Consider the following 15,494-nt stretch of genomic DNA (forward strand, 5'->3'; position numbering starts at 1 on the left):
GAAATACACTCAAAATACAGACCAAAGTCTCAGACTTGGGAAACCAGAGACAGTTACATCAAGAGTTTTTCAAATTAGACTTTATCTGAACTTTTGTGGTATTTTTTTTAAATGACAATATCTTTTAAATACTGTGTTTAAATACCAAAGATTTTTTTTTTTAAGTGTGAGTCTAGTTTTTCAACATGGCTCTTTCTATAGGATGCCCACATCCTACATTTGGGAACTCAAGCCAGCACTTTGATACATATAACAGGTATGTACAAACCTAAGTGCTTAATTTGAGTGCCGAAATGGAGGCGGGGGGCAGTGTTGGAACATTTTAGTCTCACATGTGGATTTAGTGCTTGTTATAGGTGGTGGATTGACAGCTATTCAGCCCTTCATCTCTGTCATGAGGCAGCCAGCAAGCACAAATCATTGCCATTGTAAAGTAGCTGCTTGTTCATAGGAACAGGATTTAAACCACTAAACAGCCTTCAGAGGATAACTTTCAGCCATTACAAAGACGTGGACTGGATTAGACCAGTAACTTGGAGATGAAAGGCAGTCCCTCTGAGCACTCCAGTCCATTTCCAAGACTATTTAAATCATTGCTTTCCCCTTCATCCCCTGCCCGCTGCTGTCCTTTTGCTCCCCTCTAATTTCCTTTATGATCCTCTCTTCTTTCTATGTTGTTTTTGCCATCTCCTATATTTTGTTGCCTGTCTCCCTGCCCTCAACCTTTCTCTTCTGCATTTTCCTTTCCCCTCCCCTCCTATGTTGTTTTCTTCCAGCTCTGCTCTATTCTGTGTTGGCAGAAATAAAACTTGCTAGAATCCTGATCCTTGAATCACTGAGCTACAGAGAGCAGGCTCCTTTGAAGTTTTGCTTTGCTGTATTCACTGTAACCCAGTGGTATTCACTGATTACAATTGTGCCCTTGTACCATTTGGAGGTAGGAGGTGGGAATGTAGAGTCTGTTGGTGTATCTCTTACATTGTGAGGCTTTTCATGGAGATAATGAGTCAGGAATTTACAAAATGGAAAGAGGCTTTCACTGAAAGGCACTTGTACCTCTTGTGGGGGGTGGGAGAGTGTGTTGTGATGGGGAGATCAAGCTTACTTGAAGAATTTAAAGATCTTTAAAACAAAAAACCATCAAACTTGCTGATCATTTTAAATACTGATTTTTCCATGTCCACCGGAAATAGCAAAATCAGATCTTTTGTGTCATTTTAAATGGTGATCCTGAACTGCACAATTATTTGCCTCTTGATGTCATATGAGGTATATGGGGGAGAAAAGTTTTCTAAATGACTGACACATGCTAAAAAATTGTGCTAATTCAAATTTAGTGTGATGGCTGAACTCTGCAACGCAGTATAATATTGTTCAATTCCACCATAATATGTTATATAGTGCAGAATCTAAGCTTTTGGGTTTTTTAAAAATAGTTTCTAACCCTTATGGTTCTGACAAAAACTTAAAAATATGACTGGCACTTGCATCTGCAGAGAACCTAAAACAATCTCTCAGAGAGGCGTGAACGGCCTCTTAAATTCAATGGGGTGTTAACTCTGAAACCTAAAGGTGACCATGTAAGTGCAGTACTTTCAAGTATTTTACTGCTGATCATTTTAACAAAAACATCAGGCTAATGTGCTTAGCCATCCTTGTTGGGGAAGGGTGCAAAGGGACCTCTTCTTTCTGTCTAGAGCTGTGAGATGAGCACGAGGGTGGGGGCAAAGAAATCACCTTCCCAACCCCACTACCAAAAGCCTCAACTCACTCCTGGATGCCAAAACCCCAAGCTGCCTCCCATGCCTTTCTGGTGCTAGAAGCCTCAGATTTTCCATGTTTCCCTGTGAAAATCTCCAGGTTTCCTCTGACCGCTTTTTAATGTGTTTTCTCTACAAAAATCTGAAAGATATTGACTATTTGGGGCAGTGTAAAACCGAAAATATCCATGTAAATAGCACAATGGAAGCTTTAGTGGTCGTGTTATTTATGATCAGATTTAATTCATTTAGAACCTCTATTTTTGCATTTAGCTGAATCAACCACACAATTTCCAGTTTCTCATACCATGGAAACCTGACCACAGACGTTAGTTCAGTTTGCTGCACAGCACAATTAGCTTAGCAGGTCTGTAACAGTACAGGGGCTACTTGGGGAGTATGGAGAAACCAAAGAAAGCCCCACTCCTGTTCTCTTAAAGATATCAACATGGAAAACTGTAAGGCTCAGATCAAGAAAGGTATTTAGGTTCCTAATTTCCATTGAATTCAGTGGAAGTTAGGAGCCTAAATACTTCTGTGAATTTGGGCCCATATGTCCTTTAAGGTGGTATCAGTTGGCAATGGGCAGTGAGTGGGACAGGGTTAAGTAGGACAAAGCTGCGTAAATCCAAGGTCCCTGTGATATAATTTAGGTTTATGTACCACACAGGACCCATGGCCTTGAATATGGCCTAATTTCTCCATTCAAGTAGCACTGAAAAGGGCTCTGCTGCGTGCAGCAGTCTTCTCTGTTTTGTTTCATGCAAGTACATGTTATTCAGAGATGGCATCACTGTTTAGAATATGGTGTGAAAAGTGTCATAGTACTAAAAATAAACTCTGTTTAAACACTTCAGAATGTTTACCTCAAAATTTGCAACACCTTTAGAACCTCAGAGTTACGAACAGCTCAGGAATGGAGGTTGTTTATAACCCTGAAATGTTCGTAACTCTGAACAAAATGTTACTGTTGTTCTTTCAAAGTTTACAACTGAACATTGACTTACTACAGCTTTGAAACTTTACTATGCAGAAGAAAAATGCTGCTTTCCCTTTATTTTTTTAATAGTTTACATTTAACACAGGACTGTACTGTATTTGCTTCTTTTTGTTTATTTGTTTTGTCTCTGGTGCTGCCTGATTGTGTACTTCCAGTTCCAAATGAGGTGTGTGAGTGGCTGGTCAGTTCATAACTCTGGTGTTTGTAACTTTGAGGTTCTACTGTATTTCAAAATCACTACTAGCAAAAGTGCAAAGATCATTCAATGTGAATAACACAAGGGATCCTGTAGTGATTGTTTTAATTTTCATATTTAATTCATCAAAAGTATCTATTTTTGCATTTACTAGACTCTGCCACATAATTTCCAATTTGTCACACCAGAGGTGGAGACCGTTATTAAAGGTACAATGCACAGAATGCACTGGGAAGACACAAGGATCATGCCAACTCAAATATATCCTCCAATTCATGGTCTCAGTCCTTATCCTCAAAGCCCTCCTTGGGATTTGCCCAAGTTATCTTCTGAAGTCTCTCATCCTGTGTGAGTATGACCTTCCACAACGGCTGTTTCCACAGGGTGGAGCTGAGGTTCAAGAGGTCACAGAGTCTCATTCTAAAACTCACAGGCACAATCAACTTTGCTCCCAGCATGGTAGGGAAATCCTGTAGTGACTGACAGGAGTGCAAAAGCCGTGAGACTCTTGTGTGGAGGAGATTACAACTTTCTCTGCAAAAGGACCGTGACACCCGAACTCCCTCTTAGAACAAATCAAGATGACTATGAACCACAGTGTTCTTCAGAGCAAAATTCATCAATAAAATGAAACAAATACAAATTTTAAAAAAGTTTTGACATTTTGATACACTCCACATATGGGCTTTGCATCATGCATGATCCTTGCACTTTTTCCATTATGGGAAATTATCATAATGAAATTAGACTGTTTCTCCATTTTTAAATCTTAAATAAATGTAATTGCCATAATAGAGCTGTCAAAAGAGAAATAACATTAACCACAAAATAACAGCATTCTAACTCCCAGCCTGAGTTTTACTCTGGTAAATAAGAAATTCCTTCACCTAACAATCATCTGCCACACCATTAATCTGGGTTGCTTCTTTCCAGGATTATATTGCAATGAAGCAGGAAGCAGAGGCATTGCTGTTGAAGCAGAGGTAGGATTTTCAATGATATAGTTGCATGCACAAGTTCTTACATTCCAAATCAGGGAACTGAAAGGGAAATCTCATTAGCTATTGTAATTCCTTACTTATATCAAGCAGCTTGAAGTCTGCCTGATGTCTAGGGGTTTAGTAAGTGGTACAGTATTGCTTTTTTAATGTATTCCAGGGTTTGATAACCCGCTATAGTAAGCCTATATTCTGTGTTTGACTATAACATAGCATTCCCCAAATGTGAAGATCAGATGAATGATCTCCATAGAGCAAAGGATTTTTATCTCTCAAAATAGCTTTATGGCTGTGACTGTAATATGAAAATGCTTGCCCATCCTTGCTGTTGATTCATTTTGGTCTACTCTAGACATTCAACCAAACAAAACAATTTTTTATTTTTGCTGATGAAGACTTTTTGTTTCTGGTAACAGTTAATTTTGGTGTGACAGTGAAGGGTGGAGCTGAGGTTCAAGAGGTCACAGAGTCTCATTCTGAAACTCACAGGCACAATCAACTTTGCTCACAACATGGTAGGGAAATCCTGTAGTGACTGACAGGAGTGCAAGCAGAAGTAAGAATTATTTTTTTAAAACAGAGTGATATTCAAGCAACCCAATGGATCTTTGTTTTTTACTATGGGCCTGATACTGTTCCCATTGAAGCCAATGCTAAAACTCCCATTAATTTCAATGGTGCAAGATCAAGACCTTTAAAGCCTCAACTAACATCAATATACCAGTTAAACACTGAATATTTAGGGTATGTCTACACTGCAATTGAAAATCCATGGCTGGCTTGTGCCAGCTGACTTGGGCTTGGGCCAAGGGGCTGTTTAACTGCAGTATAGATGTTTGGTTTCAGCCAGGCACCCAGCCTCTAGGGTCCTGTGAGGCAGAAGGGTCCCAAAGCTTGGGCTGCAGCCCCAGCCAGAATATCTACACCACACTTGAACAGCCCCTTAGCCCGAGCCCCATGAGCCAGAGTCAGCTGGCATGGGCCAGGTGCAGATGTCTAATTGTAGTGTACGTTTAGAGATTCAAACGCCGCTCTGGTAAAAGTGTCATTCCCATAGCTACAGCTTTCACTAGCTCTTCATCCATAGCCACATGGCTGTCAACTTTCACTTTTTGTGTGTAAAAAGGCTAGTTGAAGTGTGCCCTGTAGGGGTTTGTGGACAGCACCTTGTGGTAGAGTGCTTAATGAGAGTTAATATTACTGGAGTTCCTAAGTGATTTACCTGCAGGGCAGAGAACTTTGGTGGGGGTGAAAAGGAAAAGTCTGATTACCAGGTTCCTGCAGTGTTAATTTCATTTTCAAGGCTGACAGGTAATTAGCGAACAACCAAATTTTGGGGAAACTGAAATTATACTTATAATAGCCGCTCTGTTGACATAACCACAAGTAATAACCACATAACTGCAGTAAGACATCTACAATGAAAAAAACTATATGAGAAGAAGAAAATTAGATCCATGCACCGGAACCTCACATGAAACTACGGGTGGAAATGTACAAAGCATCCTGTTCTTGCCTTTCTTTCATCACATTTATTCCTTGCGACACTTTAATTCTGTGACCTCTATAATATATGCAAGAGTAACATATTGTGTACATAAGAGTGGCTAAACCACTAAGCATAATCTCTTTCCTTGAGTTCATTTTGCACAGTGGCTGCCTGCCTGTAGGATAACTCATCCTGTTGTGAATTCTGGCATTGGGAAGAGAGCAGGTTCCAAGGATAGCAATTCCAACTTTAGTAGAGGTGACTTGTAATGTGAAGTGCACTTGGACTGTCTGGACACTGGTTGGCAGACAAAATTAAATGCTGGAAAGAGCTCATGCTGTGAGATTCCTTCCAAAGGCAATGTAATCCTCTCTACATACTTGGAGAACTGTTAGCTCTGTAGTTAGTTACAATGAGGGATGCCTTAGAGTGGATTGGAGCTGGTGTGGGGAGGGTGGTTTGTCAAGGGGATTGGATGATGTCAAGACCATAGCTACCTTTGTGCCTCCCCAATTTTGGCCCCCGTTCTCAGCATAATTTACAGCAGATGCAGGGATTGCTTTTCCTTAGAATAACTTTGAACATCCCACTTTGACTGCACTGTGGTTCCCCAAACATCTGGAGTATAGAGCACTCTGACCACAACTCCTCCATTACATAATATTCTCACTACCATCCCCTACAAACATTGGTCACTACAGGAGGATGGCACAGCAACTTTGTTCACCCTACCTCACCCAGGGAACTCTGCACCAGGAGAATACCCAGGTGCCAAGATACAGGTATTTTCAAGCCCTTTATGGCCCAGAAACAAAATGTAAAGGGACCAGATCACAGCCCTTGGTGACTACTGTGAAACCCATTGGTTTTGCACAGGTAACTAATTGGAATGGAATGTAAAATTCAGTTGATGAATACAATCCAGCTCCCTCTCTTGTTGCTGTGTTGGCTCAGCCGGGCTAACAGGAGTAAAAGGCAGTGAAAACTTATTTTTGCCATGAAAGTGAAATGGATCTGACTCCCCGTGTACAGGGAGCAGCTCTGTGAAGTAGGAAGGTGCCTGTTCTACAGGATAGAATGCTCATTAGCTGGCATAAACCTGTTGATTTATTGCAATAGATGTCAGTGGCCTAGAGAATCCACATAGAAAAGAGAGAAAGAGGTTAAGTAGATCTGTACGTCTCACTTCCTGGCATGAACCCCTAGTTTTTATTATATATGACATCACCTGTATTCCCAAAGTATGAATCTCTTTGAGAATGAGCAGGTATGTCCTAACTAGCCAGGAAGTGAGTTATCAGTCATCTGTATCAGAAGAGTTCCTTCATAAAGGCTGATATACACCCATGTGCAGAGGGGGTTAGTATGAGGCTAACACATCACTTTCTATTTATTGCATGAAATGCAGTAGCGTCTAGAGGGCCCCAATCAAAACTGGCCCCCTGCTGTACAAACACATCATGAGAGGCAGTCCCTGCCCCAAAGAGCTTACAACTTAAATAGACAAGACAGAAAGGGTGGGAAGAGGGAACAAAAGAACAGAGAAAATTACTTGCCCATGGCCATACAGCAGCTGGAAATTGGGCAATTGATGGAGATTTGGGTTCTATCTATTGAACTACATCAGTTCTCATTCTGAGGGCTTAAGTGTAACGTAAGTAGTGCAAAATCCTCATTCCAGCCCTCTGCATGGTGGGGAGGAGAATAAATCATACACAGAGGATTTAGCTTATATTCCCTATTGCCCCTCAGTGCCCTAAGTCACTGCCAGAATGAAGGCCTAAGCCAAGAAAAGTTTTATCTTTTGCACAAATACGGATTTGACATTTTTTCCAGCTTTGCTCGGGCCAGTAATTAAAAAGCCTAGGAAGTGAGCATACATGAAATCATTCCTTCCGTACAGGCAGACAGATGGAGAGAAATTCCAGTCTGTTTCCACTCTTTTGTCTTCAGGGCATTTTTGGAATTTCCTTCAGGAAGTGAGAGGTTCTGACCTAAAGCCTTCCTCAGTTAGTAGGCTCCAGTTTCCCACAGTAAACCTTGCACAGAAATGACGTACTGCATAAGAAGGTGAGTTTTATCTTTACGCCCCAACTGTATCCTGTATAAGCTCAATGAAACTTTTAAAGTATTACCTAGAGAGAACGGCAGCAATAGGGGAAATGGAAGAGTCAAATCTTGGAAGAAATACAGTAGCTACTGAAAAACATTGGCCAGATCCTCAGCTAACAAAGTCAGTGGAGTGACATTGATTTACACCAGTTGAGGCTCTGACTTTATATTTTAAATATAAACCACCTTGATGTTTGTAATAAGCTGACAGCAAAATTCACAACTATTTTTAAAGATCCCCCCCCCATTTCCATAGATAAATATAACAAAAATGGGACTGGTTAATATATAACTTAATTTCTAATGCATGATCTCCTGAATTACATGGTATTTCACTTACTCCATTCTGGACAGTAAACTGCAGTAATCTCCATTATTTGCCATAGTGAAATTTCTTGATCTGGAGCATAGATATATCCAGGTTCTTTTATTGGCACCCATCACCTTTCTATTGGAGCACCTGTTCTTGTACCCTTTTATATTGCCTATATTGTAAATAAAGGTGTCATTATGGATCTCTGTCCTTAATTGAACAGAAATGTCATGCAGAATCAGCTTGATCCAATGTCTATTGAAATCAATGAGAGTGTTTCCACTGACGTCTATGATCAATGAATCATGCTCCATATCTTGATGATAGTACAAAAAAAATTGTGATAGTAGCATCTTAAAAAAATCAGTTTATTAATGTTTAGAAATCAATAAAGCTATGTGCAAATTGAACAATAAAGTCAAACATTTTAAATACTATTTTTTAAAAACAAAGAAAAAAATCAGTTTAATTGCACTGGAAATCATACTACAAAGACATTTTTATAGAAAATCACTTCTAGGTTTCGACAATAACTGTACATTAATCAATTGTTCAGCTACCCCGATACACTTTTTTGTTATAGTAATGCTCTAGGTGTTTGAAGACTTCTGCATCTCGTTAATTATATATATTGTATACATTCAACCCCCTTAATGCAGGTTAGAAAAATACTGTAATAGAAATGATGCCATAAAACAAATACATTCAATTTAAATTAAAGGTATTTCTTACGTGAATTGATAAAATACAGACATCTTTGCTGAAATTATGAACATTCTAATACAAAGAACACAAAGTAAGTGTCAAAAAATTTCTTGCATTTTGTTATGGAAGTACATTTATATGTCATCAAAAGCCATTTCACTTGGACAAAGGTCCTTTTTTGTTTCTCTGAATCTCATGGTATTCTATACAGATTTTCTAATCAATCTTTACTATGGAAACTCTATGGGCCAAATCCTGAAATTCTTTTTCAGTTTTTACTCTGTCCTTACTCAGTCAAAAACACTGATGCTAATAGTACTTGATACTACAGACGCTCCCCGGGTTGCGCAAACCCGATTTATGGAAATCTGGACTTACGGAAAAAGTTCCGTAAGTTCCATAAGCTTTTTGTGTGTGTGTGTGTGTGTGTGTGTGTGTGTGTGTGTGTGTGTGTAATTGTCGGAGATAAATTCCCGACTTACGCAAAACTTGACTTATGCAAGGCGTTCCGGAACGGAACGCCTTGCATAAGTCGGGGAGCTTCTGTATTATATTTATCTTGTCAAATATCACATGTTCATTTTCTCTTTAACTGTAGTTTTATCCTGTAACTATTATGGTCATGTAATTTATTTCATACTAAATGTAACAAATCAATAGACCTATGGGGCCAAATGCTATTCTGAGCTCCTCCCATTCAATCCTATTGACTTCTTTGGGGTTATATGAATGCAATCTAATGCAGAATCTGGCTCATGATCTTAAAAGTAATATGGATTTTCAGCACAACTTCACAGAACTGATCTTGCTAAAGAAAAGCTTTGGACTCCGCAGATGAAATCTTATTACATCTAAAAACTCAGGAAAGTGATGCCAACCTATGGTTGTCAGTGATCTAGATTACATTGGTGTGATCTCCTTCCTGCTACATGCCAAATGGCAAACACTTGTGACCCAGGATAGTAGAGCTATCCCTAAACTTGGTACAGAAAGATCTTTTGTGTCAGGGCTTTTTCTGCAAGTAAAGAAATAATAACTTCACATTCTTCACAAAGAAAAAAACAATTCATTCTCCCACCCTCCTCCTTCTGCCTCTCAGTCATGCACACACTCGCACACACACGGCACCATTTCACCAAGGCATCAGTCTTTCCAAGTTATGAATACTCCTGGCAATCCTGAGTCTGCCTCAGTGCAAAGACAAAACATGCTCCAGAGGGAAATATTTTCAAGCCAGAACAGTCTGTCCCACTTCCTGAACTCCACCCTTGCAAGTGCCCTGCTTGCCTCTTCAGAACTAATGCTATCTTGCTCACTTAGGCCATCTCTCTGGAGTTGCTACAGTGAGCAGGTAGCTTCTTGTCTGTCAGGTTTCAAAGGGGAGGCTTTAAAATATGCCTCCTATGGATACTTCTAAGAAGACGAGGTGACATTGCCTGAAGACATGATTGTCTCCGGGCAGTCACCCTCATCCTTCTGTGGGTGGGAGGAATTGTCAGATTTGCTTCGACTAAACTCCATGCCTCCTATGATTGGCCTCTTGAATTTGGCTCCAGAATCTGCAGAGGGGCATTTGCAACAGCACAGGATCTTGATGAAGGCCCTCCGCATCTCTTTGTTGGTTAAGGTATAGATGATAGGGTTCGTGGCTGAATTGAGCACAGCCAGTACTAAGAAATACTCAGCTTTGAAGAGGATTGAACAGGCCTTCACTTTGCACCCCACATCCAGCAAGAGTAGGATGAACAAGGGACTCCAGCAGGCAATAAATGCGCTCAGGACAATGATCACTGTCTTGAGCAAGGCTAAAGATTTCTCTGAGCTCCTCGTGGCTTTGGTAATGTTTTTTCGAAATGTCAGACTGCGGCTCCTAGTCCTGACCATGGAATAGATCCTGCAGTAGAGGACGACAATTGATAATAAAAGACCAGTGAAAACTGTGGTGCAAAAGAGAATATAGTGCTTATGGTAGAGGGGCAGCACAGTGGAGCAACTCTGCAGGTGGTTGAGGCAGTTCCAGCCCATAATAGGGAGCCCCCCTAGGATCATGGATATCACCCAGCAGGCACTGATCAGTAGGAAGGAGCGGAAGCTGTTGCTCCCATTGTGGAGTTTCATCTTCAGCATGGTGATATACCTCTCAATGGCAATGGCCAGCAGGCTGAAAACAGAGGCTGACAAAGCTACAAACATGCTGCCTTCCCTGACAAACCACTGGGCAGGGGTAAGACTATAGGTTTTGTGTCCAGATAACAAAAGGTTGGCAGTATAAGCCACCCCAGCCAGCAAGTCTGAGAGAGCCAAATTCCCAATGAAATAGTACATGGGTCGGTGAAACTTCTTGGTTTTCCAGATAGTCAGCAGGACAAAAATGTTCTCTAAGATGATAAAGCAACAAATGATGATAAAAACCACTGAGGTCACTTTTATTCCACTGTCTGCCTTCTCGTTTAACTTCCCTGTGTAGTTGTAATGTTTCTTAATGATTTCAGAGTTGACATAATCGCTGACTGAGTCATTGAAGACTTTCTTCTGGCGGCTGCTGGTAGAGCCCATGGTTCCAGGCTGAGTGGCACTTCTCCAGCCACCCACCAGAGGGTGAAGTCAAGTAGAAACCTCACGGGCCACCCTGGTGGCAGTATCTTTGAGGTGGAGGCTCCAGTGTCTGGTACTCTCTGGGTAACCTCAGATGCCACAGCCCTTAAAGCAGGGGCATAAACAAAGCAAAGAGTCAGAGGAAGGGATGCAAACAAGGTGGCAAACTGAAAACAATATAAAACAATCTGTTCATTTCACTGCATGTCAGATTTAAATATTAGATCACAAACGAATCAGTAAGGTCCATTCACCCTCTCCCCCCACCTTGTAAAAAAAATGGTTCAGCAAATTAAATAGATAACGCTCATCCAATAAACTTTTTTTCTTAATGCAGATTTGCACAAATAAGTAGGAGGCAATGGGGCTTGCACTGAGTGTCTGGATCTCACCCGGTGCGAGGGATCCAAGGTAAGTCAATGGAAAATACAGGTTCCATCTGTCTCTCTCAATTTCTCAAACTTTTGACATAGGAAACACCTTTTAAAAGTTCAGGTTTAGAAAGAGAAAAGGCTTGATTTTTTTTAAATGCAACTGAAAATGCACAAAATAAGTCCGGCATGAAAATCACTTGACTGGAGCGACCTCACTGTTTTTCCACTATTAACATTCTAAATGTGTTGTGAGGGAGGGCAGTTCTGCAATTTATTGATGCCATCTTGAGAAGAGGTAAAGGGGTGGGTGTTCACTGATATGTGTAAAGAGACCCATCTCAAAGCTGTAAGCAGAAAAGCTGCCCCTAATCACTTCTATTTGGCAAGATCATCCTTTGCAAAAGTTGTGCCAGTGTAAAATTCAGAAAAGCAAATAAAATAAGCTATCAAACACGTTTTGAAACAAAGGAATGAGCAAATGTCAGTTTGGAATTTAGTTATTGCAAATAAAAATACACATGTATAAACACACAAAAAAGTAAATTTATAAGGCTTGCAAAATTATAGGTGCCACTTAAGGGTGGAAGTAAAACAAAAGCAAATTAGCTGTATTAAATAATGCAAGGAAAGCAGAAAATAAAAGATTATAGAAGTAGAGAAGCAGAAAGTGGAGTCCTAGGTGCCTAGCATGTTAAGGTGTGATATACAGGAGTGATTTATTGAGTGATCAGATTATTACTTCTCTATCAAATTCTCTCAGAGATCTCACTAACAAATTTGTGTAATTTTACTGTGAAATATTCTTTGCCTACTCCTGGCCAAACAGTTGCTAATGCTGAATAGTTGACAGCTGCTAAGGACACTGGCTATTCTACTTCACTCATCAAAATGAGAATCACAAAGCAGAAACTACATAAACTCTGTGTTTGTATGGTGCTTGGCACAATGGGCCTCCATTCCTGGATGTTCCTTAGGTACACTACCATAATAAACATGAGTAATAATAATTAAAGCTAAACCCACATCTACTCCAGCAGAAAGTAACGGGAGGCTCAGCTGCCTATGAAGGAAGCTCTTGAGTCAGTAATCCATCATTTATTCTGGGGAAGACTCACTCGGAGCATCGATTTCTAAATGGGGATTTATACCAAAAAGCTGTTTTCCTAGTGCCAGCGTCCCAAACTGTGCTCCCAATGCTTACCTTGCTCAGAAAGGATTCGGTCTCTGAAGCCACTGCATTGCCTGCACTCCGCATCTCTGCTGCCCCAGAAGGAACTCAACTTGCATAACAAAGCCAAGTTGGCTTTAAACGTTTCCTTTAGCTAGTGGTCTCCACCCCTTGGGTTTCATATTTTTCTAAAGAGAAGATTTAAGCAGCTTTTTTAACTCTTCAGTGACCACAGACTGATTGCGTTGCATCTGCTCTGCTGGGTTCCTTGAAACACAGCTAAATTAGAGCTCGGAACCCTAGATAGGGTGCGGTGCCCTAACTGAAATCATTCAACCAGAGAAGCTGCGGGCAGCCAGACTCACTCCTCCCACCCTTTTCTCTTGTGCCGGAGCTAGCGCTCCGCTGCCGGCTGGGAAGGGTTAAATCCCTTCTCCCTCCTGCTGCAGTGGCTGTAGCAGATCGGGGGGTGGGTGTTTAACACAAAACACACATGGAAAGAGGCGCTGAGGAGCCAGCCTCAAAGCTGGTGGGAGCCCCTCGAGGAGTCACACTGGAGCCAGCTTGGTACAAAGCAGGACTAGCCTCTTCCTCTCCCTTCTCCCCCCAGATTTCATAGCCAAGTCAGCGACAGGATTCAGATGAGGAGCTGGGGAGACCCGAGATTTCAGCCAGAGGTGGGGGGAGACCTAGCACTAAATGACTTCATTCTTTTAACCCTTGAAAGACATCCCAGGCTCCCACCTCCCAGCTACCCCCTGCTTCAGGCACTAGGCAATGTCACCATCTCTGGGATCCTTGCTCCAGAGGGGCAGCAGTGCCCCACAGGGGGAAAGGCTGTGTTTGAATCGTGTTGGCTCCCTCTAGTTGGCTTAGCATGCTTGAAATGCCTGTCGAGATGCCCACTTTGCTAAGCAAACTGGATTGAGCGAACAGACCCTTCTGCCTGGCAAGGCAGGGCAAGCGTGTGGTGAGTGGAACCCTGTACATCAGCTACCCTGGGAAAGCAGTAGTTTGGCCAGGAGAACTCCCTCCTTCAGCCCTTGGAGGCAAACAATGGCACCGCAGGTCTTCTTCCTTTTCACTGCTGCCCAAGAATATCACAGCAGCAGCCAGGACCCCACTTCTGCCGCCAACACTAGGATAGCAACAACTGAGGCCTGGGCTCCCCTCTTCCACCAGCAGACATTGGCAGGCTCCTGCAGCTCCAAATGTTAATGCCAGGACCTGCCTCTCTCCTGAGAGCAGATGGCCTATGCTGCGAGCAGTGTGCTCCATTTGAGCTCCTTGACTGTGTGCGATGACAGCATATTCAGGGGCAGCAGGTTTGTATAATTTTTGGTGGTGTCCAGAACGGGTCAAAGTCCTGACCCCCCCCCACCTGCATATTGGTGCACATAACAAAATTAATGGGGTGGGGCCCAGGGGTTTGGAGTGTGGGTTCAGGGCTGGGGCAGACGGTTGGGGTGTGTGGGGGATGAGGGCTCTGGCTGGGGCTGGCGATGAGGGGTTTGGGGTGTGGGAGGGCCTCAGGGCTAGGGCAGAGGTTTGGGGTCCAGGGGTGAGGGCTCTGGCTGGGGCTGGGGCCAGAGAGGACTCCACAGTCCCCCCAGCCCTCTCCACACCTGCAGCAGCGAGTTCCAGGGGAGGGACCCCCCACTTCCTCCCTGGCAGCACATTCACCAGGCACCGTCACTGCACATGCTCCTAGGGGTCAGGCCCCTCTCAGGTCCAGAAGCCTCCTCGCCTCCCTGTGGTAGGTGCCAGGGATGGGGGTGGGGCTCTCATCATGTGTGCGCCTCCTCAGCCTGCCGCCGGCGCCGCTCCCTTTTGTAGCCAGCAGTGACCGGCGAGGGAGCACAGCGCAGAGTGGCAGGGCAGTCGCCCGCTGCCCAGGGCACAGGCAGGGACGCTCCGGGGGAGGTGCGCAGGGGCAGCAGGCGGGGCTGGAGGATGCTCCAGGGGAAGCGCGCAGGGCGGCTAGGGGAGAGACCTGGCCCCGAACATTGAGGGAGCCGGGCCCCCAGGCCCTGAATTTTCTGGAGCACGGGCACCACGGGCCCATATAACTTGCTGCCCCTGAGCATATTGACCCCAGAGCCAGGGGTCATAGGCATGGACCTTTATGCCAAATAACTAATCCATCTCTTATTCTTCCCCCTCCTGCCCATTAATTCCAACATCTACCTTTCCTATGCCTAGAGGACCACAGGTTCCAAACTAGGATTTGTCACAGATGAGAAGGAAATTCCAGCATCTCTTCTGTTCTTTCCCCACAAGAATTTCTCTAGATAGGGTTAAGAGGCAAAGAAATCAGGATGACAATGACGGAGACCATACCAAAAAATAGTGTCAGTGTGCCATTTGTATGTCATTGCATGTGCTTCTGCTTCAGCTGTGGATTTTAAAAGTAACACTTGTGAAATGAGTTGAATAAAAGGTCTGTTGTTTTTGCCTCTAAAAATGGAACATTTCTCATTGTTTTGTGCTACGCTGTTATACTTGATCCCCTTTTGTGGGGAAGTTCTTATCTACAAAAGGCAGTGTGGGCTAGTGGAATGACCATGTTTTGGGTAGCTAATAGCACTTGAGATCGGACACTAACTCCCTGTGTAGCCATGAGTAATTCACCTAAATTCACTGTGTATCAGATTTCCCATCTGTATAAAGAAAAAAAAAAAACCACTTACCTTTTGAACTTCCCTCACAGGGTTTGTGTGTGTGTGTGTGTGTGTGTGAGCATCCTGAGGATTGATTAATATTTGTAAATATCTGAAGATGTGA

General features: G+C 42.8%; 1 protein-coding gene across 1 annotated transcript; it reads right to left on the reverse strand.

The window, feature by feature from the left end:
- Positions 1-9,984: 9,984 nt before the first annotated feature.
- Positions 9,985-12,953, reverse strand: LOC113407309 (sphingosine 1-phosphate receptor 1). Its single transcript, XM_026655662.1, has 2 exons — positions 12,744-12,953; positions 9,985-11,273 (listed from the first exon to the last, which is right to left on the reverse strand). Exon 2 carries the CDS (start codon positions 11,127-11,129, stop codon positions 9,987-9,989), a length of 1,143 nt encoding a protein of 380 aa, XP_026511447.1. The 5' UTR covers positions 11,130-11,273; positions 12,744-12,953; the 3' UTR covers positions 9,985-9,986.
- Between the last annotated feature and the right edge of the window lie 2,541 nt (positions 12,954-15,494).

This window comes from Terrapene carolina, unplaced genomic scaffold (genome assembly GCF_002925995.2).
Source record: "Terrapene carolina triunguis isolate 2854851 unplaced genomic scaffold, T_m_triunguis-2.0 Scaffold210, whole genome shotgun sequence".
NCBI lineage: Eukaryota > Metazoa > Chordata > Testudines > Emydidae > Terrapene > Terrapene triunguis.